The 27,805-nt window shown below is 45.1% G+C and overlaps 1 protein-coding gene across 4 annotated transcripts in view; it reads right to left on the bottom strand.

Moving 5' to 3' along the window:
- Nucleotides 1–27,805, bottom strand: part of USP47 (ubiquitin specific peptidase 47) — a 1,403,064-nt gene that overhangs the window by 746,498 nt on the left and 628,761 nt on the right. For all 4 annotated transcript variants that reach the window (XM_085648190.1, XM_085648191.1, XM_085648188.1 and 1 more), the window contains one exon: nt 13,770–13,846. In XM_085648190.1, coding sequence (XP_085504316.1) covers nt 13,770–13,846 — 77 coding nt within the window. The remainder of the gene's footprint in view (nt 1–13,769; nt 13,847–27,805) is intronic.

The following is a 27,805-nucleotide window of genomic DNA, read 5'->3' as shown; positions in this document are numbered from 1 at the left end:
CTAGTCCTTCAAGAATTAGCTCCCTGTGAACTTCAGTCCAGCTTCTTTTCTTCACATTCTTGACTGCATCTCTTGAGTTTCACAGATGCAGGCTTCTTGGGACCAAAGACACTCAGAAGAAAGAAGTGGTGTAAAGGTAAGTGGTTAGTTAATTCTTACCAGAACATTTCCCTGTCGCTCTCTCTATCGGTTATTGAGATTCTCGCTCTCTTCTCAAGATACTCTTTCTCTCTCTTCTTCTTTCAGATATACTCTCTTTCTTATAGCGATGTTCTCTCTCACTGTTTCTTTTAGAGATACTCTCTCCGTGTAGGCCCAAAACAAACCTAAGAGTCTCTTTACAGTAAAAGTACAATATGTATTTCTTATAAATAAGGATGGATTTGGGTTAGACAACACTGGGGTGTCTTTAATGGGTTTGGACAGTTGCCTTTCCCAGATTTCTTCCTATCTCGCTTCTCCCCTTTTCTCAAACAAGGGTTAACCCAAAAGGAAATGTAACAAAACAAGAAAATCCTAATTTGCTACTTATGATTCTTAACTGAGAGCCATTATACAGTGGCTTTTCAGCATGCACTTCTGTCCCTATTCAGGCGTCCGCTTCCTTTACAACCCTTTCCCTTTCCTGGCTTTCACCACTTCCACCTCTGCCCCTCTTTACCTCCAACTCCATTCGCAAAAACGACAATCCACCTGTGTAAGCCATGCTTATCCAGGAGCGTGGCAAGAGCAAGGCACCTCTCCGGTCCCTTGGCCAGCGAGGAAGTGCAGTGGCTATTTGTGAGCCCTCCTCTTGTGGTGATCCTTTAAAGTTCACTCCTCCCTCTGAGTCCACGCTCCTGGCTCCATGGTCTCTTCCGCTGGACAACAGTGCTTCGTCTCTCCACTTTCCTCTTCACTGTCACCTTTGGGACTATTCTACTCCTTTCTTTCTTTCACCTTCCAAGATTAAGTCCTGGAGGAGAAACAGAAGTCTTTCTTTTGTGTCTCCTCTTCCCTCCCGACTCTTTGTAACTCGTTCTTTCTCCCTTTCAACCTCTTCTCTTTTGTTTCTAGTTCAAGGCCAGAACAACAGAGTGGCTGGATAAGAAGATAAGTTCTGTGTGTTTTCCCTCCACCTGCCACACAAGGTGAGCACACAGTGATGCCCAATGGGGTGGGGGGCTTGGCAGGCTGACCAAAAGATGGACCACATATTGTGGCAGTCATTACTGGACTCCGACACGGTTCTCGCTGAAATGCCTTTTTATTCCAGCGTTACAAAAGGAGCACATACAAAAGTTGCCAACAATTTTTTGTTGCAGTACAAGTCATGTGTTGGTGGTGTTAAACTAATTTTAGGCATTCTTGTTATTCCTCATGTGATTTTACACTGAACAATGAGGAGCTGCAGCTAAGGTTCGATGTACCACGTATGAGAGAAAACTGTTTTCTCTTGATTTTCTCATCGAGGTTCTGGAAGGTTCTCCAGAAGCTAAAATGAGAGTGCACTATCTTACTCAGTCATGTGAGAATACAGTCTGGTATGGAATATAACAGCATCAACAGCCGGTCAGCTGATTTCCCAGTGTTCTACTGTAGCTTCGGCACAGTATTCTAACTACTAGAGACCTACATTCTGTATTTATGACAAAAGTGGCACACAAACACCATCTTGAAGGAATCAAAATGTAAAACTGCTAGTATTCCCTTTAGGATTACCGAAGTGAAGGGGTTCACTTTGTCATAAAAATTATGGTTGGTGCTCTAGAAAGCTAAAATAGCGACCCATTTTCTATGAGTTCTCAAATATCTTTCTTACCCACTTCAGTAAAACATTCTGAAATGCAGAAAGAAACATTAACTCACAACATTAACAGATGTCTGTCAGTCAACTGTAATGAACAACTAGAGCCCTAGCTTTTTGTATTCAAGGCAAAAGTGAGATACTCTGGAATGCCATTTTGTTGGAATAAGAGCTGTTGAATTTAAAGCCGTTCCTGACAAATACGATGCCACAATTCAGATGATAATACAGGTATGAAACCAGTGGGTAAAAAAGGAGAGGAGATAGATGAATTTTTTTAATTTGAGGCATAATGTATTTTTAAATAAGATAAAAATATTTGAAGAGAGAGACACCTGCATAACTACAGCATCCCCTTTACCATTTATTTGCGAATTGCAAAATAGTAATGTCTTGATTTTTTATAATATATCTATCTATCTATCTATATATATATCTCTAAAGTGACAGTTCGGTGTTGGAATGAGACATGAGCGGACGTTGACAAAAACCCAACACAGTGGAATACTTAAAGAAGTATAACTTGCGCCCGCCCCCATTATTCATTGCGTGCATAAGCAGTGCATGATGGGGGTGAAAGTTCTAGTTAGTTCATTAAACTGTAACTTCGGAATTTTAGTGAGAGGAGGTTTTTTAACGTTAGTTTCGGTCTCATTCCAACACCTAACTAGAAATATTTAGCTTTTTTCAGTGGACGTATATCTTTTTGGTGCAGTGCTGGGCAAGGTTGTATGAAGACAGAAGTGAAATTGCCCGTGTGTAGATTTACATTTACAATTATGCTTTAGACATGAGAAATTTGAGAATTTCGCCCAAAAACGGATTTTAGCTATCAGAAAGGAAAGTTCAGAGTTTACAGAAAAAGAGTAAAGTAGCAGTCTATCACTTGTGGTTGCCCCGTTTATTTTATGATCGCCTGGTTTTAGTTTTATTCTCACAGGAGATCCCCAGTACCGCTGTCCTTTCAAGGAAAAGGACCCCCAAGTCTGTCAGAAGTTGCAAGACTCAGTTTAAAACGGTTTTTAAGGTGCATAACGTTCTGTGTGACCTAAGTCTCAACATTTGAATGAGTAGCGTTTAAATTCAGCAAAGTGAAAGAAATTGGGGACCGTGAAGTTTTTGACCCATCTTATCAAGTGGCAAAGTTAGCTGTGATAGAGATACTAAATTCTGTAATTCTAAAGAGATTAAAGCTAATAGCAAGGACAAACTCACCGAGAATTCCACAAAAATATTTATTTTGGAATTTAGAACACGGAACTGGACGTTTGCTCACTTTATGTCGTATGAATCTTTTACCCCTAAACGACTTGACAGCAAACTGGCCCCAGAATTAGAAAAATGGAAAAACTTGTAATATGTGTAAACTGAGCATTCAGACCCTGGACCATGTCTGGCTTGCCTTTCCAGCACTGGCTTCGAGTCGTCATCGATGGCTTTGGTCGATGTTTTTACAAAATTGTGTTAAAAATGTAGCTCCAGCCACAGATTATCTTTTTTGTCCCCAAAACAAAGCAGTGTGTGTAAAACATTTTGATTATTTTAAGGAGTTTATGTATATATTTAAAATCTTTTACACATTCTTTTAACTGGGTGGTTAACCCCCTTGTTTGTCATCTTACAAAATATTAGTATTTTCTCTTTTGTCAGACTGTATTTTTCACATTGAGTGGCTATTTACTGCTATTTGCACAAATGGGATATGTTGCGTTCGTTTCCCACTATGTTTTTGCTGCTAATTTCAAAACTTAATTGAACTGGGATTTTGGATGTATTTTGCACATGAACTGGGTGCTATTGAATTGCTCTTTGCACATGTTAGGATATGCTTTGTTACTCCTTTTTCTTGCTGCTAATTCCAAATTGAATTTTTAGCTGAAGCTGAATTGTGGACTCCATTTTGCATATGAACTGGCTGCTACTTACTGTCCTTTGCACATTTTAGGATATGCTCTGTTACTTCAATCCCTATGCTGCTAATTCTAAATGCAATATTCTGTCGAAATGGCTAAGTGCTGCTGCACAACTGATTGAATGTACCCGCTATTGTCTAATACGGTCCTAAGCAAACCTTATCTTATATAGTAGACTTGGGCCTCTGAGTCGTGAGCTTAACAGCTTTATTGTTGAAAAGCTTCATTATTTTGAGGATTGGGATAACTGATAATATTGAATGATGTTATCTGAAGGAATTCTAGCCTTGCCAATGCAGGCCTCTGATAACTGTATGATGGTTTGTGGAATGAGTTTTGTCATGTTTTATTCTTGTAATAATATGAATGAATTTTTATGTGAACCTCTAAGGAGTTCCTAATCTTTAATAAAATATTGAATTGAATTGATCCATTTTATGAGTGAACTGGTGTATAAATATGCAATTCTAGGCTTTGCACGAAATGACTAGTTTTGATTTAGCTGAGCTCTATCAAAATGGTTTCTTGAACAACATGCATCGTTTGGGTACCAGAAGTTAAGATTTTAAATTTGGCAAAAACTCAGTTCACAATGTTCTCTCCTACCTACATCTGGATTAGTAAGAGAGGATAGAACACAAAATAAATACTTAATCTGAAGCTATCTTTACATCACAAACATATTTCAAATTTCAAATAAAGACTTGTTTTCTCCTCACAGATCAAAGTAGTTCAAAATTGGACAGCTGTATTTGCAATTAGACAAAACTGCTGTAATGGTCTCATGGGAACGAGGTAAGTATGTCCTCTAATTCAACAGTGTGTCACATGCAGAGGGTGGTAAGTGATGTTTCTTGAGCTGGTTGCCGAATGAGATGCTCAACTAGGAATATAAATATTATTTCATTAAAAAAAGATTCAACATTGAAAACTTCAATAAATCAGGCAGTCTAGAAAACATACTTGCAAGCAGATTAAAAGAACATGAGAAACTTAGAATTCCAGAGAGCTCATACTTTTGCTTTTCAGATGAAATATATTATTCATATATTCAAAATGAGCTATCCTGTGCAGATGTTTATGGACTACCAGGAAAAACAAGCATTGGCCAAGCAAATATGTCGGGTGTTGGCTGCCAGCCTTTCAGCTTTATCAATGCTTGTTTTTTGTCTTGTCCTGCTTTTTTGCAAAACCTTTTGTTGGCAAAGCTGTTGGGTCCTCGATCAAAATAAAAATAAAAAAATTGGCTAGATATATTTTGGTCTTAAAAAGCACACATTGCCAGAGTAGTTCTTGGCACACAACGTACATAGTTTGATCTACCGGTAATAGGCTACCTTCCCCAACAAAGAAATCCAGTTCTGGATGGTTTGTAGACTTTTGAGTTACTTGGTGATTCCAGCATAGAGGGTGTTCCCGTAGTCCAACTGGCTGGTGACTACAGCATGAGTAACAGTTTTTATAGTGCTTTTTAGGAGGGATTTTTTGCTCCTCAACTTAAAGGTGTGGAAGCAGGATACAGTGAAGGCCGATGACTTGTGGGGTCACGTCCATTTTTAGTGTCAATGGTTATTCAGAGGTTCGTGGTGTGGGTGCAGGTCAGAGTTTGGCCGGCCATGATTTGGAGTCCCATGGAGAGGTGTTCTTGTTGAAAATAACTACTTCTGTCTTGTCGGTGTTAAGCTTGAGACTGTTGTCTTTCATTCAGTTAACGATTCCCCCATCCAGGCGATGAACTTGTTTTTTGTGTGGGGGGGTCTTATCCTAAAGGGTGAATAGGAGGAGTCTGTCGTCGGCACAGGAGGGCAAAGTTGATGTTGTGCGCGCAGATGATGTTAGCCAGAGGGATCATGTTTGCTTTGAAGATGGTAGGGTTCCCATCTGGAGGGAATCTTCATAAGAAGAGCTGGACTCTTCTTAAGGAGCCCCACAAAGACTGATCTACATATGTCTGATCAATGCCTATAGCGTATAATGTTCAAAAATGCAATGGAGTGAAATTCAGCCTCAATAATTTCCAATGGCTGAGACTAATTTAAGCTTTACACCCATTACTGTTTTATTTTACTAATTGAGGTGACCCAAGTACAACAGTTATACCAAGACAGATTCCATGCTCATGGTCATTGGACTGAAGATGAATCTCACCAAAGACTCCTAAAAAGTTTAAACTAGTCTGGGATTGCCTGTGTTCCTATAAGGAGGAGACATGGTCCGACACTGAGGTTAGACCAATTCTACTAAAGCAGGACCAAGAATGATTTGCATATGGCTGGTCACAGTCAAGAGTGGCATAACGGGTAAAAAAAGATTGACTATGATCTGGCAAGACTTATTAGCAGTGGCTGAGATTAATGCACAAGTTACCTACCTTCGGTAACAATATATCTGAAAGAAACACGTTAGTTAGATTCATTACCTCAGAATAGATACCCCAGCAATACCAACCCCGGTGGTGGGTCTGCTAACCAAGATCACACCAGGAAGTCTTGGAGAATGGAACGGCCACAGAAGCCATCTCCCCGCACTTGGCTGTCCAAGCAGTAACGCTTGGCAAACGTGTGCAGCGAGGCCCACGTTGCTGCCTGACAAATGTCCTGCAGAGGGACTCCCCGTACCAACGCAGTAGTAGCCGCTGAGGCCCAAGTGGAATGGGCCCTCAGACCCACAGGAGGATCATTCTTAGCCAAGGAATAACAGACCTTAATGCACAAAACGACCCACCGAGAGATGGTTTGCTTGTGCACTGCCCGCCCCTTCTTAGCGCCCACGTAGCCAACGAAGAGTTGGTCGTCCACCCGGAACTGTTTTGTGCGATCCAGTTAGGAGAGCGCACGTTTTGGATCCAGACGGTGGAGCCTCTCTTCCTCTTTCGAGGAATGCAGAAAGAAGGTGCGTAAGGTAACGGACTGCCCGATGTGAAAGGCAGTTACCACCTTAGGAAGAAAAGAAGGGCGAGTCCTCAGAACAACCTTGTCCTGAGGGACAGAGAGGAAAGGAGGCTTGGAAGAAAGAGCCTGGAGCTCACTCACTCTTCTGGCAGAGGTGATGGCAACCAGGAAAGCAGTCTTGAGAGTCAGAAGATGAAGAGGGCAGTTATGAAGTGGCTCAAAGGGAGCGCACATCAGATAGGTTAACACCAGATTCAAGTCCCACTGAGGCATTACAAAGGGGCCAGGAGGAAACATGTGAGTAATGCCTTTTAAGAATCTATTTACAACAGGGGACTTGAAAAGAGAAGGCTGATCAGGAAGCCTTAAGAAGGCAGAAACAGCTGAAAGATATCCCTTGATGGTGCCCAGAGCAGAGCCCTGCTGGGCCAGGGAAAGAAGAAAGAGGAGAACCTCAGAAAGAGGGGCGGAAAGGGGATCCACAGCCTTTGCTGTGCACCATGCCACAAATTTGTTCCACCTGCAGGCGTATACCGTTTTAGTGGAGAAACGCCTGGCTGCCAGAATGACATCACAGACTTCAGGAGGCAAGTCACATGGCATCAACTGCCGCCCCTCAATCTTCACGCATGGAGGTGGTGGCTGGACAGGTTCGGGTAGAGGACCATCCCCTGCTGCTGCGACAGAAAGTCCTCCTGAAGAGGCAATTGAATCGGGGGATCGATTGACAGACTGAGTAGCTCGGGATACCAGTATCTTCGTGCCCAATCCGGAGCCACAAGGATGACTTGGGCCCGGTCGCGCCTGACCTTCTTCAGCACTCTAGGCAGAAGTGGTATAGGCGGAAAGGCATATAACAGACCCCAACTCCACTCGCAACGAAAAGCGTCTCCGAGCGAGTGCCGCCTTGGAAATTCCAACGCGCAGAACTGATGACATTGCACCTTCTCTTCGGTGGCGAATAGATCTTGCCGAAAGAGGCCTTGCGCCACGTCCGAGTTCAGAAGCCATTCGTGATCCATCATGCACCGACGGCTGAGTTCGTCCGCCCTGGCGTTCAGAGAGCCCACCTGGTGTTGAAACACCAGGGTGATGCCCTGATGTTCCAGCCATGTCCAGAGGCGCAGAGCCTCCTGACAAAGGGTCCACGACCCCACCCGTACTGTTTGTTGCAATACCACATGGCAGTGGTGTTTTCCATGAACACCTGCACTACACTTCGCCGGACAGAGGGAAGGAATGCCTTCAGTGCAAGCCAGATCGCCCGCAGCTCCAATAGGTTGATATGGAGCCGGGACTCCGCCGGAGACCAGAGGCCTCTGATCTCTGCCTCTCCCATGTGGCCCCCCCCCCATCCCAGGAGGGACGCATCCGTCACCACCACGTGCTCCGGTTGGGGTAGGGAGAGGGATCTGCCACTGACCCAATCGCGACCCGTGAGCCACCACTACAACTGTCTAGCAGTGCCCTCCGAGATCTGGACGTGGTCGGACAGGTTGCCCTGATGTTGAGGCCATTGGAACTTCAGGTCCCACTGTAGAGCCCGCATCCGCCACCTGGCGTGATGTACCAGCAGGATGCAGGAGGCCATCAGACCCAGCAGCCATAGGGCCATCCTGACCGAAACTCGGGATAAAGGCTGAAAGATCGGAATCCGAGCCTGAATATCCCGAACCCGCTGTTCGGGAGGATAGACCCGAAACTGAGCAGAGTCCAGAACCGCTCCGATGAAGAGGAGCTTCTGGGAGGGACTCAGATGTGACTTCGGCACATTGATGGAGAACCCCAGCAAATGCAGGAGGCCGGCCGTAGTCTGGAGGTGGGAGACGACTGTTCGGATGAGCCCGCCTTAAACAACCAGTCGTCGAGATAGGGGAAGACTGGAACCCCTAATCTGCACAGATGAGCTGCGGCACTGGTGAGGCCAAAGGGGAGCACGGTAAACTGAAAGTGCTCGTGGCCTACCGTGAACCGCAGGTAACGCCGGTGGGCTGGCAGGACGGGGATGTGGAAATAAGCGTCCTGCAAGACCAATGCTACCATGCAGTCTCCAGGGTCTAGGGCAGCCAGAACCTGAGCTAAAGTCAGCATCTTGAACTTCTCCTTCCGGAGGAAGGTATGTACGCTCCTGAGGTCCAAGATAGGGCGTAGATCTCCTTTGCCCTTCTTGGGAACCAGAAAGTAATGGGAGTAACAACCCCATCCTACTTCTGGGTCAGGAACGCGCTCGATGGCCCCATTGGCCAAGAGGGCCGTAACTTCCTCCTGCAGAAGTTGCAAGTGATCCCCCGACATGCAGTGGTACTGCGGTGACATGGCTGGAGGGGTCGCCTCGAAGGGGAGGGAGTAGCCCCTTCAGACGATTTGCAGCACCCACCTGTACGAAGTGATGGTACGCCAGTGGAGCAGGTGACGGCGAACTCTGCCTCTCACTGGCGTGGAATGGGCCGGAAAGCTCGGACTAGGAAGGCTTTGAGGCAGATGCTGCGGGAGCAGATGTGGACTGACCGGCTCTGTGTCCCCCTGCTCCGCCACTGCGGAATCCACGTCCGCGACCATGTTGAGGCTAGTTCTGCGGCCTGTGTCTGGACGAACGTGCAGGGGCGCCCCTTCCTTGGCCACGAAAGGGGCGAAAAGCAGAAGTTTGCTGGCGCTGGGCCGAGAGGCCCAAGGACTTGGCCGTAGCCCTGGAGTCCTTAAAGCGCTCCAGCGTGCTATCCGCTTTGTCGCCAAAAAGGCGACGGCCATCAAAGGGCATGTCCATGAGGGTGCTCTGGACATCCCCTGGAAAGTTTGTGGACCTCAGCCAGGCATGACGACGAATCGCCACCGTCTTTGCAATCGCTCTACCCAGCGAGTCCGTGGTGTCAAGTCCACATAGGATGGAATACCGTGCTGCATCACGCCCCTCAGCAAGAGCCTGGGCGAGCCGTGTCCTGGCCTCCTCTGGACACTGGGGCAGCACGTCCGCCACCGTATCCCACAAACAGTGTGTGTAACGGCCCAAAAGGCACGCAGTATTAATGGACCGCAACCCCAGACTGAGGGAGGAAAACTGTTTCTTGCCAAACTGCTCCAACCTTTTGGATTCTCGATCCAGAGGTGCAGACGGGAAGGCGGTTTGGGACGTGGAGGCCTGGATAACCAGACTCTCAGGGGTGCGGTGTACAGACAGAAAGCTGGGGTCGCCCGGAGCTGGGCGGTGGTGCCGGGCCACGTTCCGATCCACAGGACGGACTGTGGAGGGCTTGGACCAAGTGCCTATCAGAACGTCAGTGAGGGCCTCATTAAACTGCAGCAGAGGCTCCAAAGAGCTTACTGGCGGTTGAAGCACCTCAGTGTGGAGGTTAGTCTTCACGGCCGCTGCAGGGAGCCCCAGGTGTAAGGCCTGGGCCGTCCTGCGCAGCACCACAGCATAAGTCGCACCTTTCTCCGTAGCCACAGAAGGAGAGATGAAACCAGTATCAGGCGAAGTGTCTAGACCACTGGCATCCCCCAGCTCGCCTGCCCAGTCCTGACTTAACTGGCACTGCTGTGCCAGAGGGTCCTCAGACCCCTCCCAGTCTTCCCCTTCATTCGTCTCCTGGTAAACAGGCAGAAAGGACGGAGCCGGGTCATAGATGAAATGCTCACCCATCGACGGGTCATAGATGAAATGCTCACCCATCGACGCCGGAGACGGCGCCGAGCGGCACCGCTCCGACGCCGGAACCGGACTGAAACTAGGGACAGCGTCCGAGGACGGCGCCGGGAGCGGCACCTTGGGGGTCGCGCCTGCGGAGGCCTCGTGAGGTCAACTGGCGTCGACAGGGATCCAGGCCTGGAGCCCACGGGGAACTGCGGCGTCGGGACCGAAGTTGATGCCGGGGCCGAAGCCGCTGGCTCGCTAGAACCCCAGTCGGACCTGTGGGGCCCGGTGGCACGCCGGCAGGCCTCGACGGCAGAAAGAGACTCCTCATGGCCACGAGGAAGTCTCGAATCTCGCCCGGAGTCGCATGAGGCCCAGTGGCCGGATGTGACTCCTGCAGCTCCGGCGGAGCCGCGCCGGTGGTGCCACCCGAACCCTCGGCCGAGTCGCGCGGCCGGCGAGCGGAGTCAGAAGTGCGAAGTCACTTCTTCGACTTTTTTTTACCATGCCTCGACTTACTTGAGCGCGAGGACTTGGATCCCGACATGCGGTGATGACTGCAGCTCCGCGACCGGTCCCTCGACTTCCAGATCTCGAGGAGCTTGCGGGACCGCTCCCGCCTAGTCTTCGAGTTCAAGGCCCGGCAGTCAGGGCACGACTTGTCATCTTGGTCGGCCCCAAGACAGTAGAGACACCGATGGTGGGAGGGTCAGTAATCGACATCAGTTGGTGACAGACGTCACACGGCTTGAGCCCGGGCATCCCTACCGGCACCAGGAGTCACAGTTGACTCGAAAACGATAGACAAATATGTCCAAAAGGTTAGTCAAAAAATGACGAAGGGTACGCTCTTCCCGGATCTGCGCTTACTGGCGCGGAAAAAAGAACAACTGAAATCAGCACGCGAGGGCGGCGTCTAAGTACTCCGAAGACGTCATCCCGGCATCACGACGCCGACGACGAACGCGGAGTCGCAGACAACGCCTACTGATGCGCAAGGGTACTGCTGACAAAAAATCTTTCCGGATCCAGCCTGACGCCTGGGGATATTCTAAGGTAAGGAATCTAACTAACGAGTTTCTTTCAGATCAAAGCTTTCCAGACATCAGTTTTTGTTTTTCCAACTTCCTGAAAAAAACCCTAACTAGATCCTTATAAAACTGTAAATGCACCAAATGGTGTGGCCCCCTTATAATAATACAGTTTCATTTTAATTTAGTGACTGACTTCAATTTTGCAGAAGTACATTTAGTGATGTTCATTTGGATATCCAATTTTAACCCTTCTCTCACACCCCTTCTTTATTTTTCTGTGCATCTTCAAATGAGGAGAATAAGTTTGAAGTCTTCTCAAATCACAACTGTTAGGGCTCCATTAGCATGAAAGAAGTGCACCAGCGATGACTAATTAAAAGCATGTTAATAAGATATGCTGAGCACAAGTTTAGCACAACATTGAGAATAGTAAATGTATAGACCAATGCAGACACTAAGAGTGCTGAACCCGAATATTTACTGGTTGAGTTTATGAATGTGAGGGCTTTTAGAATTTCACATTATTAGTGGTGGGAATTAGTGTGCCCTCTCTTGTGATTTTTTCCCCATCCTTTTCATCTTTCTCCTAGAGGTTCAGCAAATGATGTCTTGTCGACACCCATTCCAAACCTGAGGAAACATATCCAGGGTTTTTGACTTATCTCAACAGGTAAGAACGTTGGGCAAAGAAAATTGGCTACAGTTTTACCAAAGAAAAGGCTTGTGATGATCTAGAAGAATTTGAGTTATCGGAGTTTGAAAATCCCTATAGAAAGAAAGTAACATAACATTGGCCTGTATTATGTTGCGGTCTAGACTTAAGTTATGATCTGAAGTTGACACAAACATCCCCCAATGAGCCCAAATGGTGCTGTTCTGAGAACCACTTCGCAAACAAATGATGGGACGGAACATTGAAAAAATCAAACATTCACCCCCAGTCAAGAGATCTGGGTTAAATCCATTGTTCTTTTGCTCACCATACTACCCCAGTTTAGACCCAGCCATATGCAAATTTGTCTTGACCCTGCGCTTCATGGGAACAGTTCAGACCGAACTGCCAAGCCAGGTCCTCCCTGGAACGGAAACAAGCATCCTGGAACCGGTTTCTGGGTATTACCCTTCATCAGCCAAGCTAGCTTGAATCCAGTGGCACAGTGAGCAAGGGACCCACGTCTGGGCATACCCATCCCACGTAGGGTGAAAAGTGCTAAGCAAACAAATGGACGTTCGGGCTGGACTGGTCCCATGAGGCACAGGGTCAAGACTGATTTGCATATGGCTGGGTTCAAACTGGAATGGCATGGTGAGCAAAAAAAAAGGTGGATTTAGGCCTAGATCTCTGTACTGGTGTGAATGTATGACATTGTTCTGCATTCTGTGCATCAACTGTTTTTGCACTGAGAACCTCATGCAACTACTTGCAGCATTCCTCTTCAACATCAGACACTGCGAGATCATACGGAGATAGAGAAAGGCGTGAAAAATCATAGTGATCTTTGTGGTGGAGTTTTCATTGGTGTACTGGAAACGAAAACTTAAAATAATCTTGTTATTCCACGTCAAGCATTACCTTTCTCAAGGAATTTTTATAATATATCCACTTATAACACAAAATTTAGAAACTGCAACATTGGCTAAGATCACACCCCTATAAGAAAATCTGTTAACAGGTGCAGACCTTATTGGTCAGTTCCCAGTCTAAAATAAATACTGGATGTGTTTGCAAGGATTTGTAGATAAAACAAAGGAAGAGAGTTAGGCCTATAAGGATTGTACAATGGAAGTTGGACGACTGAGGAAGCATTTGGCATGCAAACTTTTCATCAAAGCATCTGGCACATTCACATTTCTGTTCTGTTTCACACAGAGAAGAGGAGAAATCAATTAGTAGTTGGCTAAAACCTTTGTACCACTAGAAGCAAAGTACAACTGGTTCTCCCAATCAAGGAATCCTCTAGGAACCTGTTTTATAATGCCACCGCCCAAGACCCAGACAGTTAGTGTCATTGCATGCTTGGTACCCAATGCATACACCGTCCAAATTCAGGCATGCATGGCCTCCTCTGGTTACAGTAAAGCTACTCTAAGTCAAATCAAAAATATTGTAGAAACAGAAAAAAATCCAGGTGTCAATAGAGGGTTGAAGTATTTATTTCACTGTGTCCACTATTTTTCATTTCTCCACAAGAAATGTGAGTTTAAAATAGTAATTCCTTTTCCTCAGTTGAGAAAATCATATCTTTAAATAATTTTTCTTACAATCAAAACATCTCATGTCACACAGTTCCAATTGTGAATTATAAAGTACTACTGAGCGGGACTCCGGTAAGATCACTACACAATTTTAAAAAAAGAAAGCAACAGCATTCAGAAGCTCAGAAGTGTTTTCTTTAAACATACAGACTAAATTATAAGAAAAACCAAGTCCTACTTTCTTTGCACAACCCTCCATTTCAAATATCAAATGTAACCCAAATAGAACTAAAAATAAATAAATACATGTAAATGACAGACCTTGCAAATGCACTAGAATAGTAACCTCGACTCCCCGAAGATCCACCGTAAGTCTTTTTAATATCTTCCTGGGTTATCTGTAGGGATAAGTTATAAATATATTTAGATTTTAAGTAACTGACATATCCGGATAAGAAACAAACAATGAAATTTAATAAAATATGATGCAGCAAGCTTCTTATGGGACACAGACTTTTTAAACAAAATGGCAATTCATAGTTTTTTTGTACTTAACTTAGGTTCCAACACAACATACAGCAACATTAAGCTAGAAAATATCACCTTAACTTTTCAGCCTGAAAAAATGCACTATAAGAGATAAAATTCTGAAGCATTGTAGTCCTTGTGCACCACAACTAATGACTACTATGAAGGGAGATGTTAGAGCAGAATTCTCAGATTTAAAGCCTATGTGAACGTCCCCATAACACATCAGCAAAAACTTAGGCTTGTGTTTCAGGAGTTTTACCATACTGCAGTTCCATGAATCATGTAGATACTTACTGATACTCTCATTACGTTATTAACTATAAATGTGGGTAGGCTGAAACTATTAATTGATGTAGGTGTAATTATAATATTTGAGACTAGTGAGCCTATAAGACACTTGATTGTGTGATGGGTGAGAAATTGAATACTGGTACACTTTTATGAGGGGGGGGGGGGGGGGAGCCAGTGCCGCCGTCTGACCTGCCCTGCAAGAGGCCCAGAGCTACGGGGCCTAGCACCTCGCCTACACCTACGGCGGGAGACCTGTGAACTGTCGCTACCGCCCTGAATGGCTTGAAAACGAGGGCAAACTTCCTTCACAATGCCAGGGCCCCCGTTTGGACATCGGCTACTCGCGCTTTGCCTCTCACCAGCACCCCACTAGTCTCCATATGGGGTTCTTTTACCCCTGCGCACATTGCTGTAAGTCTGGACATAGTATCACTCTTGAGCGCTCCATCCTGTGCGCTGACCCTCTGAGGACTTTTGTTCATTCCTCTTGTTCCATCTGCAGCCAGCCCCTTTCTCGCCAGAACGGGGGCCACCTCCTCCCCCCAGCACCAAGCCCTGAACCCGGAAATTCCATCGCGCCTGGTCCTCCACATTATGTGCTCATTTCCTTGGGCGCCCGTAAATTGCAACGCTGATTTGAACGGGGATGGCGCCGTTCTTCTCCTTTGTCACGCAGGATCCTGCGCATTGATCCTCCATCTTTCACCTGCTGGCTCCTGGTCTTGTCCTGTCCTCTTTCTGCAACTGACCACCGGGATCGCTCTATTGTTGCCACGTCTGTTTCGCTGCACTGCGGCATGGGCCGCAAAGCTCCTAAGCAGAAGACCCTCCCTTTCGAAAAACTGGTGGAAAAGACCACCGAGGACTGCGCCAGCATGGCCAAAGGTGGGCAGGGTGCGGATTGTGTTGACGACCCCTCCGCCCCATCCACTTCCCTTTTGCAAGAGATGAGAGCAGGCTTCCAGGCACTGGATGGACGCTTTGACACCCTGGACAAGAGTCTTACGAGTATGAGGGCCAAACTTTAAGTCCATGACAGTCGCCTGGACGTGGCTGAGGCGTGAATTTCGGACATCAAGGATGGAACTGCGCAGGCCCTTAAAAGGCTAGACCATGTGGAGTGCATCCTCAAAGATGTGGCGATCAAGAACGAGGACCTCGAAGCGCGCAGCAGGTGCAACAACATCTGTGTACTGGGAGTTCCAGAGACCACCGCCACGGGTCGCCGTGACCTCTTTGTTGAGACTTTGCTGGCTGATAAGTTTTGGAATTAATCCTTTACTCCCGGTTTTGAGGTGGAGCGCGCTCATCACTCATTGGGGCCCCGGCCCAACTCGGGCTGCCCTCCAAGACCTAATATCGCCCACATTGTGAACTTTCAAGACCGCGACACTGCACTGCGCCTTGCCAGAGAACGCGGAGACACCACGTGGCAGGGCTCCAAACTCTCCTTGTACCCAGACTTTTCCATCATGGTGCAAGAGGCCCGTCGCAAATATAATGGGGTCAAGGCCACCGTCAGGAACTTGGGTTTCAAATATGGCATGTTATACCCTGCCCGGTTGAGAATTGATGTTAATGGCCGACCTCACATTTTCGAGAACCCCTCTGAGATGCAGGAATTCTGCCATTCATATAAGCAGACCACCACTCAGGCAAGCACAGGCCGTGGTGCGCCTTCTTCTCCTCACAGTGGCTCCGAAGCAAGCATGAAACTCTTTTCTGGTGCCGGGACTGGCTAATGCTACCACGCTGTTCCTTTTCCATTTTTGCAGAACTGTCTTGGGATAATGTCATACATCAATCTGTAACGTTTCAAATAGCTGGTTGGCTGACGTGGCGTTGCCATCCCTCACGGTGTACACCTTTGTTCTTTGTTACTTTGTTGTACCGTTCTAGGGTTTCCGCATTCCACTGTAAAGCCAATAGGTATTTCACGTATTGTTATCTGTTATAGGTCCGCCTTGCTTTTTTCTTAGTGAATGGGGGGACAATTGCTACTGTAATGCCATTTGTGGTGATCTTTCGTTTGGTGCACTGTCATGGTCTGCATTTCACTGTTAGAGCTTGTATTCGCCACCCATTCTGCAACTAGCAGATGGCTCAGCTGGGTAATACTGATGGTCCCTCTGGCATGTCCTTGATGTCCTGGAACGTCAGGGGTCTTAATGATAATCGCAAGAGAAGACATGTGGTTCATTATCTTATTCGACACAATGTGGACATCGCCTTTCTGCAGGAAACGCATTTACCTAAATCTGACCCTGCACGTTTCGCTTCAAGTTGGGGTGCACACAGATACTTTGTCAACTTCAGCAATTATGCTCGGGGCACGGCCATTCTCATTCACAAAAGGGTCCCCTTCTGCCCCCATTCAGTTATAAAGGACAGTGAGGGGAGGAACCTCATTGTTACTGGGTCACTGATGGGTCACAGTGCAGTTTTGGTGTGTATATATGCCCCGAACACTGACTCCCCTGAAATCTTTCATACCTTGCAGGCCCAGCTTTCAAAGATAGATCCTGTCCTATTAGTGGTGGGGGGGATTTCAATCTGCTCCTCAATCCCGCATTAGATGGCACCTCCGACTCCCCGGCACTAAACCGCGAGCGCGCCATGCCCTTCTTGATCTGTGCGAGCAATTCTCTCTCTTAAACATCTGGTGCACGCGCAAACCATCCCACACCGAATACACGCATTATGCTGGCCAACACAACGCCTGGACTAGAATAGATTATTGGCTTGTTTCCCCTGGTGTCTCCAACTGGGTCCATTCACTCATGACTCTCCCGAGAACATATTCTGATCACTTCCTTATTAATCAACTACTTAGGGTTCCCCAACTTGAGGGGTTTCAACGGCAATGGCGCCCCCCATGTCGCGCCCTCAACGATGACCTCTTCCATAATGACGTGCGCGAGGCCATCGAATAATATTTCCTCATCAACACTGGCTCAGTTGACACCTGGGCGATTTTGTGGGAGGGGTTCAAGGCATATTTCAGTGGCATTTGTATCGCTAAGCATGCTGGGGTACTCGAGGATCTCCGTAACACACTGTCGCGCTTGGAACGCGACCTAGCAGAGCTGGACAACGCTACCACACACACTTTTAACCCTAACACGGCAGGGAAACGTCTAGCCCTCCTCACAGAATACATGGATACTACAGATTGCGAGATACTCTATTTAGGCAAATATCAAACCGCTCAGCGATAAGGCGAGGGCGAGCGACCTGGACAGGTGATGGCTCAGATGCTTTAGCCTCCATACAACAGGGCCTATGTCACTGAGCTGCGTTCCTCCACTAACCAGATGCTCACCGACAGCTCGGAAATTTGCGACGAATTCCTGGATTATTTTACATCTCTCTATACCTCCAAAGTAGGTGTGCGATCCCTTGGCGCAGGAAGCTTATTCATCTGAGATCACGTTGGCATATTTGTAAACAAATGAGCAGGATTTTTTAGCTGAGCCCATTTCCGAGGCCGACGTCCTTGGAACCATTGACACCCTTCGATGCTCTTCTGCCCCTGGCCTTGACGGCTTTACAGGAGAGTTCTATAAGGCATACAAAGAGCTACTGGCGCCACAACTAATCGAAGTGTATGCAGAGGCCCTCGAGAAACAATTTCTTCCTCCCATGCTTCGGGAAGCGGTCGTCATACTCCTTCCCAAACCGGGCAAAGACCCGTTGCTATGTGGGTCATACAGACCTCTGTACTTCCTAAATTTCGATTACAAAATGTTAGCTAAGATCATTGCCAATCGCCTGTCCCAATTGATGAAATGTATCATCTCACCGTCCCAATCTGGCTTTGTTCCCCGTCGATCGACCTCTTTGAATATCAGGACGCTCTTTTCGGTCCTCCACAGAATCAATCCCGAGGTCTCCGTCGCCGCTATCCTATTGGACACAGAGAAGACCTTTGATTCGTTGGAGTGGCCATTTTTTGTGTCGGTCATGCGCCGTAAGGGAATGCCTGTGGGATTCATAGCCAACACCGCATTATTATATTGCCGCCCCACTGCGAGACTACACCTGAATGGCACACTTTCCCAACCCTTCTCCCTATCCCGCGGCTCCCAACAGGGCTGTCCACTGCCCCCCTTATTGTTCATCCATGCCATGGACCCCTTAATTCGACATTTCCAGGAAAGACATCTGCAGAGAGGCCTCCAATTCAACACTGGCCCCGTCCTGGTTTCGCTCTATGCAGACGATACCATCCTCTATGTCAGAGAACCTCACGTGAACTTAGAACCTCTAATTAGAGAGATTCTTCGATTCGGTCAATCTGGCGTAAGTCGGTTATTTTCCCCTTAACCTCCAGTACGGCTCAGTGGGACTGTGAATTCCCCCTCGAGTGGTGCTCTGACTCAGTTAAATATTTGGGCATCCACATCTATCTTGACGCTGCCCAGATCCTTCGCCTCAATTATGGGCAAGCAATAAGCGCCCTCGAAGCCCAAGTGGAAAGATGGTTGCGGTTGCCATTGTGTATCGCTGGCAGGGTTGCAGTTATTAAGATGGTGGTCCTCCCCAAATGTTTATATCTATTTAATAATATTCCCATACCTCTCCCGAACAGTTTCTTATCTACGTTGCGCTCCCTCCTTATCCGGTTGGTAAGGGGGGGGGGATGGGGCGCAAATGTGCTCGCGTACGCTGGCGGGTGCCATATGAGAGGTGAGGTTTCGGGGTGCCGAATTTCCACTTGTATTATCTTGTGGCCCAATGCAGCTATGCCTCTGCATGGTTTCACCCAGACGCTGGGATCCCCTTCCTCCGCCTTGAGGCGGATTTCGTCCTTCCTGAGCGGTTATCCACTGTATTACCCAAGGGCGTACCTAGAGACCCGAAGGATATCCAGACGGTTTCCACTACCAGCTGGGCCTGGGATAAGCTGAGAAAAATCACCAGCACCTCCACACTATATTCCTCGGCCCTCCCTGTCCCTAATGCCCGCTGGCTGCCTATCGCCAGTGAAAAACTGGTGCAGCGCACGTTGGCCAAATTTGACATCTCTAAACTGGGTGATCTGTACCCAGATGGGCACATCTTGTCGGTGACAGAAGATGTCCGCTTCCATGATGCCACTTTTATGGACAGCTTTGTGCTGGGTCGGATTTGTTTGGCCCTCCGTGCCACACTGCCTGGTTTCCCCATTGAACTGGATTCATTCACTCCGCTTTCGTTTGTCACTGAAAACGAGAGTGGGGTTCATCTCAGATCTAAACTGTATAAGACGTGCTCCGGGATGATTCCGGTCAATGACGACGAGATCCGGAAACATTGGGAAGATGATTTAGGCCACCCCATCACAGATGACCAGTGGACTAAATGCTACGCAGTAACAAAAGAAGTCTCACTCAACAGCAGGCATAAGCTTCTGCATTTCAAGTTTCTACGCAGAACATACATCATCCCCGCCAGAGCCCATAGACTAGATCCATCCAGACCCCATACCTGCCGAAAATGCGGTGCCCCGCACGCCGATTTTGCTCATCTTACATGGTCCCGGCCGAAACTACAGTCCTATTGGTAGACGGTGCATAGTACACTAGGCAACATAACCGAGCTGTCTCTCGTCCCCACATCGGAAGTGGCACTACTGGGATATGTGGCAAACTTCCCCTGAGGCGTCAGGAGGTTTGTGTCCCTTAGTCTGGTGCTTGCCAAAAGAGAAATAGCTATACACTGGGGTCATAGGACAGCTCCCACTTTGCAGGGTTGGCTGCTTAGTCTGGCTTACTACAACAATAACAGCTAACTATACTCTAGCATACTGCCTGGCTCTTCCGTCCCAAGGAGATCTGGGTTCCATACAGGTCCTATGAGGAACGCACTCGACGAGCCTCTGGCTCACAACTGGAACGAGGCATTGTTCCCGCGGGGGTGGGGTGACCAGCTTCGACAGTTTCAGCTGTGCTTTGCTGTGCTTTTCAGTGCCAGTTACTCTGTCTATGGGCCTTACATGTGGCGGCTGGAAATGGGTGAGACTACAGACCTGCTGCTGAGAGTTGGAGGATTATTCACAGGGAAAAGGGATGGGCCATTGGGACTGTTTTTTAGCTGGTTTGCTTCTCCAATAGATACATGCTATGTTGACTAGTGTATTGATGTTAATACTCCATTTTACCTTTCTCAATGTAATGACATTGACAGTGAACGACCATACCTGTAATGGTAACTAAAGTCAACAAAATTAAAAATACAAATTAGACGAGATCATTAGACTGAGTTGGATTTTCTTTCTGTTTGATATCTAACTGTTAAGATTTTGTCAATGTTATTATGTGGTACTGTGGAATCTTGCATATGTCATAGGTATGCACTGTGTTCCAGGCAGTGACATCATAAGATTCTGTGACAGTTGGAGGGGTTCATTTTGTAGGCGTCTGGCCTGACAGACACAGGTTGTTCATCTGCCATTAAAGCTTCAAGAAGACTTCAAAACTGCTGCATTATCATTGCAACACTTTTTCGGGGGATGAGGATGAGATGTGCCAGGCACCAGACAGAGGTGTAATGTACTTTGGCGGAGAAGAACCTGTGTCACCCCGGTGTGGAGGCAAATGGAGGCCTGGATTGACTTCTTCTCACTGCTTCTCTATTCACAGTAAGTGAAGCAGCACGCTTTCAGAGAATACGCAGTGACTATGAAATTCATCCATCAGGCTAGAGTCAACTTTTGTGAGAACTTTTAACTGATAAGCTTCAAGTGCGAGAGCTTCCGTCAGTTGAATTTAGCGGTGCCCTCTCCCTTTCTTTTGCAACATGGGGATCCACCTATTAAATGGGAAGACTGGATTAAGATTTTTTATAATTGCATTTTAGCCTTAGGTGGCACACATTTTTCACCTGTTCAGATGAAGGCGATTTTGATGGGATATTTAGGCACAGAAGGTCAGCATGTATTTTAATACTTAACAGAAGTCTTTGAGGAAAGCAGCGAAGTTATAGAAGACGTGTTCAAGAAAGTCAAGTTAAGATTACAAAATCGCTTCGCTAAAACTTAATACCATTATGAGAAGTCACAAGTTTTACACACAACCATAAATGCCATTTGAGTCAATTGATGACTTCATAGCTCTGTTGCGTGAGCTAGCTGCAAAATGCAAATTTGGTTCAATGCCTTAAGAAATGATTAGGGACCAGCTGCTTGTTCAATGCAACAGTAAACAAATACAAGAGAGACTTTGGGTTTCAAGTGACCCCACCCTTAAGGATGCTATCAAAATTACTAAGATAGTAGAGAAATCAGAAAAATCCATGAAGGAAATGGAAAAAGTGAGGCAAAACCTGATCATGCTGTAGCAAAAGATGATGATGAATAGGAGCTATTTAATGCTGTGAAAAAGGACTAAATGAAAAGGGAAATTAACAATTAACTACCCAACTTGCAGAAAACTCTAAGTGACTGTTCATGTCACAGGTGTGGTAGCTATTCACATATGGGACTTTTTTGCCATTGGTAAAGAGTGTCACAGATGTGGGAAGAAGGGGCACTTCTCCTGTGTGTGCAAGCCCTCTAACAAGAGTTTCAGTACTGGAGGAACCTGATGATGGTGTAGAACACACAGTTTTTCATGGGGGAAGAGGAGCACTAAAATGAGAAGAGAGGATTATGACTCAAAGCAGAATTTAGGATTAATGACAAATCTGTAGTTTTGATGGTGGATTCAGGCTCCCTGACACTAACATACCGAAACAGATGTTTCATGGCTTATGGTCAAAGAAAACACTGAACGTATCTGATGTAATCTTACAAGGGTATCAGAGAATTTATATTGTTGTGATGGGCTACTTCACGGCAGAAATTGAATAAAAAAAATGTACTATTAAAGGGAGAGTGTATGTTGCAGCTGAAGGTCCTCCTATATTGGACTGGCCTCACCAGCACGACCTGCACATAATTGTAAATCCAAGGTCAACAGAGCAGGTGTTGGTTGTTGATGATGAAGAAGAATTGGAAGCTTTACTCCAAGACTTTAGAGGAGTATTTGATGGCAAGATTGGTGAAGTAAGACTATAAACACAAAATAGTCTTTAAAAAGATGCTGTTCCAGTGAAACATTCAGTTAGAAGTTAAATCAATTCCTGGCCAAATGATCAATGACAAAATTACTGAGCCAGTGGAGGCTAAGAAAGCAGATTCCTCTCTTTGGTTATGTGAAGATCTGTGCAGCCTCAACCAAACTGTTGTTATGGACTGTTTCCCATTGCAGTATATCAAGCAGTTAATCTTTCAACAGTCCAACTGCAAGTACTTTTCAAAATTAGATCTCAAAGGCATATATAGCAGCAGGTGAAATTACATCAAGATTCAAAACAATTGATGGCATTCATTACCACGGAGGGCGTTTTGCAATTTAACATTTGCCGTTTGGGCTCTTGTTAGCTGCCAGTGTGTTTGAGACAAATGACCCGTTTATTGTCTGGAGTAAATAAAGTAGTATTCTTCCAAGACGACATTTGTCTTTGGAGAAAATATTGCTGATCACATAAGGCACTACGTGAAGTTTTAAACCGAACTGCTGGAGCAGGCATAACTCTACTTAAAGACAAGGTCAAGTTTCTTGTGAAAGAGGTTGAGTATCTTGGGCAATTGATTGCTGGTGGAGAAATAAAGCCCAGATGAACTTTGTCAGCGCAATAGTAAATACAAAAATTCCAAAAGACAAGAGGAGTTCGTTAATGGGTCTTGAGGTGTACTATTCAAAGTTTGTGAGAGATTTTGCATACAAGTCAGGTCCGTTGAGGGTCTTGTTAAAGAAAGGAAACAATTTGAGTGGGGAGAAGCTCAACAAACTGCTTTTGATCAACTTAAAATGGATATTTCACATGCTGAGATTTTAGTCCCTTTTAAATTTGGCTTGAAAACAATTTTAACTGTCAAAGTAAGTGCTAGGGGCATCCGAGCTGTACTTTCACAAGTGTATGGAAGAATGGAAAAAAATTTAGTTTTTGTTTCTCGCTCGTTAACTGATGCAGAAATAAATTATTCAGGTGTTGAGCAAGAAGTGTTAGCTGCTGCCTGGCCGACAAATTTATTTCCGTGTCTTCATTTGGGACAGGAGGTGTTTGGTGAGAATTGATCATAAGCCACAGTTACAAGTACTTGTGCCAAATGGCACCACCCAGTACTCTGGTCACTTGGCAAGGTTGGCTGTAAGGTTACAGGATTATGAATGTAAAGTGGAATACCTGCTGGGGTGGAGAAACAAAGAGGTGGATTGTCTGTCAAGGCTGCCTGACAAGGCTGCGGAGGATTACACTTTTGATTCAGAAGAAGTGGTAGCTGACATAGAAGGATGTGTGTCAATGAATAAGTAGAAGATGGCCATGTATAAAGATGTGATTCTTGAGGGTGTTAGGGAAAAACCAAGGGGGGGGGGGGGGGGAATGAGAAGGGAGAGTATATTACCTGATACAGATAGACCTTTTCAAAAAGTCTTAGGAGAGTCATCTCTTGTGGAAAGGGACTGTTCATGAGGAAGAAACAATTTGTGCCACCGGAAGCGGTGAGGGAGAGGCGTTTAAAGTTAGCCCATGAGGGGCATCTAGGACAAACTCTCCCCATTAAGAGGCTGAAAGACATGTTGGTGGCCGAAAAAGGATACCCAAGTGAGTGAGTGGGGTGAAAGGTGTGGAGTGTGCAAGAACTCTGAAAAAAGAATGAGAGCTGGACTGTGAGTGACAAAACACAATCAGAATGTTGTTGAGGCAGATCTTATGTGGGAGAAGCAGTGTTTAGATTTTATTGGATTCTTTTTGGGCAGTCCAGAGCATGAGAAATACGAAGCGGTATTTTGGTTGAAGTTATGTTCAGGAGCTTAGAGGCTGTGTTCATGAAATGCATCAACACTAAACTCTCCATTGATTCTGAAGAGAAGGGATGCCTTCTAAATTAATCACTAACAACGGCACTCAATTTACATTCATTGAGATGCAAAAGTTTTTTAATAACATTGGAGATAAAAATGTCTGTACCTCAATTTACAACGCCCAGAGTAATGGTCAGGTTGAGAAACTAAATTGTTTGGTGAAAGGCACCATGGAGCTGGCTTAGCATTTGTATGCAGTCAAATAAATATTCTTAGTTTCACACGTCGAAAGAAAACCTTGTGAGAGAAATTTATGGAGTACAATGCTGGTTTTTGAGACAGCGTCTACAAGGAAGCTATATGAGGATGTTTTAGGCCGATATCTCAGAATTTTGGAAAGGGACTTGCCAAGAAGTTGGTACCCATTTCCGAAAAGATTTTGAAAATCCCTTTTAAAATCCTATTTTGGGTGGCAACCCCCTATAAATCATCCCTAATCCTAGGAGTGTCAGATTAGCTTTTTTACTTAACCAACACTCTAGATTCTCCCTTGCAGGTTGATGTGGACCAACTGCATACCCGCATAACACAAGCAAAACCTCTTGTGCCCAAGGGTCAAATGAGATTCTCATCTTGGTATACAAAAGCACAACTTCCTTACAGGATCGAATAATGACAGTGTGATACAGAATAATTTGTCTACCCTGGTTAACCCCGATTCATGGCGTGGAAGCTTGATGCTTCCAATCTACAAGCAATATTCACAAACCATCCCAAAGAATTATCACCCAACTGCTTTGGTTAACACATCTGACTAATTATTTTACAAGGTTTCCTTAAAACATCTGAACAAGTAGGCTATAGATGATAACTTCATTTCAAATTGGAGTGGGGGTGTTGGGTCAAATTACAGTCAGTTTAACAATATAATATGGTTGCAGTTAGGTTTAAATACTTTATTTCGGCCGGAGGCCATAAAAGCTTCACATGAACAACCAGACAGTTTTTTCAGATACCTATACACAACAGTGCTATACATGTGTTAGACACTTGTTTGATATAAAATAAAATTCATTAATAAATATAATTTTCTTGTTAAGAATCAACATGCAGTTACAGGTTAAAACGATATAAACTTGTCACTAAATATTTTGGTACGTACCAATAATATATACATGCTAAAAACTCTATATATTACAATTAAAACAACAATTAGTTTCATACGGTTCAAAGTGCTTTCCCAATAAAGTGCATTGTTCGATGCAACGTCACAGTTTCAGTCCCATTTTGTTTCTTATAATCCCAATTGCAAACAAGTGTCAGGATAGAGCAAATATTATATGCGGTGCTGCCTATCAAAACCCTCCGTACATCTTGGTGCTTCCTAAATCCCAGATTGCTGCTAAGCGGGCATATGCATTTTCTCCTTGCCCGGGTGTATGCTGTGCAGAAGAATAGGATATGCGTTGTGTTTTCGATAAGCCTTAAAGTGCATACAGTGCATAAGGTGCAAGTGCAGTCTCCCTTTGTTCTCCAATTTGCTGTGTAGCTCCTAATCTGTAAAGTACCATATCGTAGTTTTAGATACAGAATTCTCGCCAAGTGTGGTTGTACATTGTCAAGAAATTAATCAAAAATCGGGTTACGTTTTATGGTGAGAATATTTTTATTTATTTATTTCTAGTGTTTTATATGGTTCGAACTAGACCCGAGACATCGGCTATAAGAGCGCTTTACAAGAGCACCAGTTTCGTTACAGATGGACACATTCCTTTTTTTGCTAGGCACGGAGAGATTGAGTGATTTGCCCAGAATCACAGGATGTTAAGCGCCGTTGCAGAGACTCTAACCCGGTTCCCCAGCTTTGAGGTCAACCGTTCTAGCCGTAAGGCTACATCCTCTCCCTCTGGGAAGGGTTGTTAACCTTCCCAGAGTTGAGCGGCAGTGAAGTGCATTTAAAGTGTTTTTCATACATTTTTGCAATTTGATGTTAAATTGTATGGCTCAAGTAGTATGAACTTTGACCCAATTCTGTGAAAAATTTCTTGACAAATCTTAGCCAGGGAAAGTGAGAGGGCTATCAATGGCTATAAATTCCCGTACACCTTTTCTATATTCCACAGGCGCACCCAATACAGCAGGGGTCGTAAGATTGCAATTTGTACTATGCGCTTTACATTTAGGTCATGGAACACTGGGATTAGTGGCGTTGATGGTGGTAGCCCCATTAATCTCCTCACAAACCGTTTTTCCCCCTTTATTAGCTGTGTAGTGTCACTGATACCCCAGAGTTCCGAACCATACAATACTGCTGCTTGCGCCTTGCATTTTTATAGTTCAAGGGTTGGTGTTAATGGTTTGCTTGACGACAAACTATACTTTAAGAACAACCCTATTGTTGCAGTTAATAATCAAGAAATATGTAGCGTTTCAGTACCCCTGCTGTTTTCCTTATACATCACAACCTGCCAGATTTGTTGAGCACTGTAAGATGTTCTGTCACAGTGTGGTCATCATTAACCATCGTTATGGATGCAGATAATTTTGTAACGTTAGATGTTACCAAAACAGGGATCCAAAGACAGTTCAATACACTGCTTATTTATGCTGCCTAGAATAATCTCTGAATAAATTTAAAGAAGACAAAGGTTATGGTCATTGGACACTATAAATCGGCAACCCCGTGATTGATAGTTGGATTGAGAAAGGCTAGCAATGGTTATAAAGTATTGTTATCTTGGAATATTATACCACCAAGTATGTCATGTACGCCCTGCTTACATGACAGATGACGCAAGTTAATTCTGAATAGGACTCGAGCAGGTTTTTGAGACAGTGGGGAAATTAGATATTATGTCCTTTGGAGGGTCCATTCTTCTAACATCGCAGCTGTGGCACTACATGATGTAGAATGCTTGCCCTATGAGGCAACTAAAACACTAATAAACATTGAAGGACGGTTAAGGCAATTGTATTTCTCTATGGAGCAAAGTATCCCTGTAGAGTCAATTAGTTTATATGTGGGTCTGGTTAGGTTGCAGTTTCAGAACTAATCTGATGTGATATGATTTTGGTAGGACCATCAACGTGTTCCCGTGAACCTACCTTGATCTTTAAGAGCAAATGGGTGATCTAAAGATAAAACTGCCATTATCCCTTTAATCGCTTATGGTACAACTCTTTTACTGTTTTAAGAACTAACGATGCTGAAAGGCACATGAAACCTTTAGCTAAAGCACACTGTAAAATCTATAAGTCTTCAACATGATCTTGCACATTGTATTCTAAATAAATGAATTAAGACTGTTTGCTATTTAATGCAAAGTTCCCACGTGCAGTTCTACTAAGCTAAATTGGAAAGTTGGGGATCAAATCAAAAATGTTTTATCTTTGGAAATGTCCATTCAAGATATTAAGCATGTTTGTCTATGTGGTGCGCACTCTAATCAAAAGCTATTGTTAAAATCCATGGTCGCTAAGCAGGAGATTCAAATTAAATTATAAGCCATTTGATGATTCTGAAATTATCAGATTAAATTATTTGCAATCAATTACATAGCTATCTTAATATGATTTTATATTTAATTACATTTTTATGTTTTGCAATGCTAAATTATGTGTGCACTGTTCTGTGAAACTGTACTAAACCAAATTAATAAATAAATACATTTCATTATTATTATTTTTTTTTTAAACAAAGAAAGG

The sequence above is a fragment of the Triturus cristatus genome, chromosome 3_2, assembly GCF_964204655.1.
Source record: "Triturus cristatus chromosome 3_2, aTriCri1.1, whole genome shotgun sequence".
Lineage (NCBI taxonomy): Eukaryota > Metazoa > Chordata > Amphibia > Caudata > Salamandridae > Triturus > Triturus cristatus.
The sequence above is the reverse complement of the archived record's forward strand: the minus strand, read 5'-3'. Positions and strand labels throughout refer to the sequence as shown.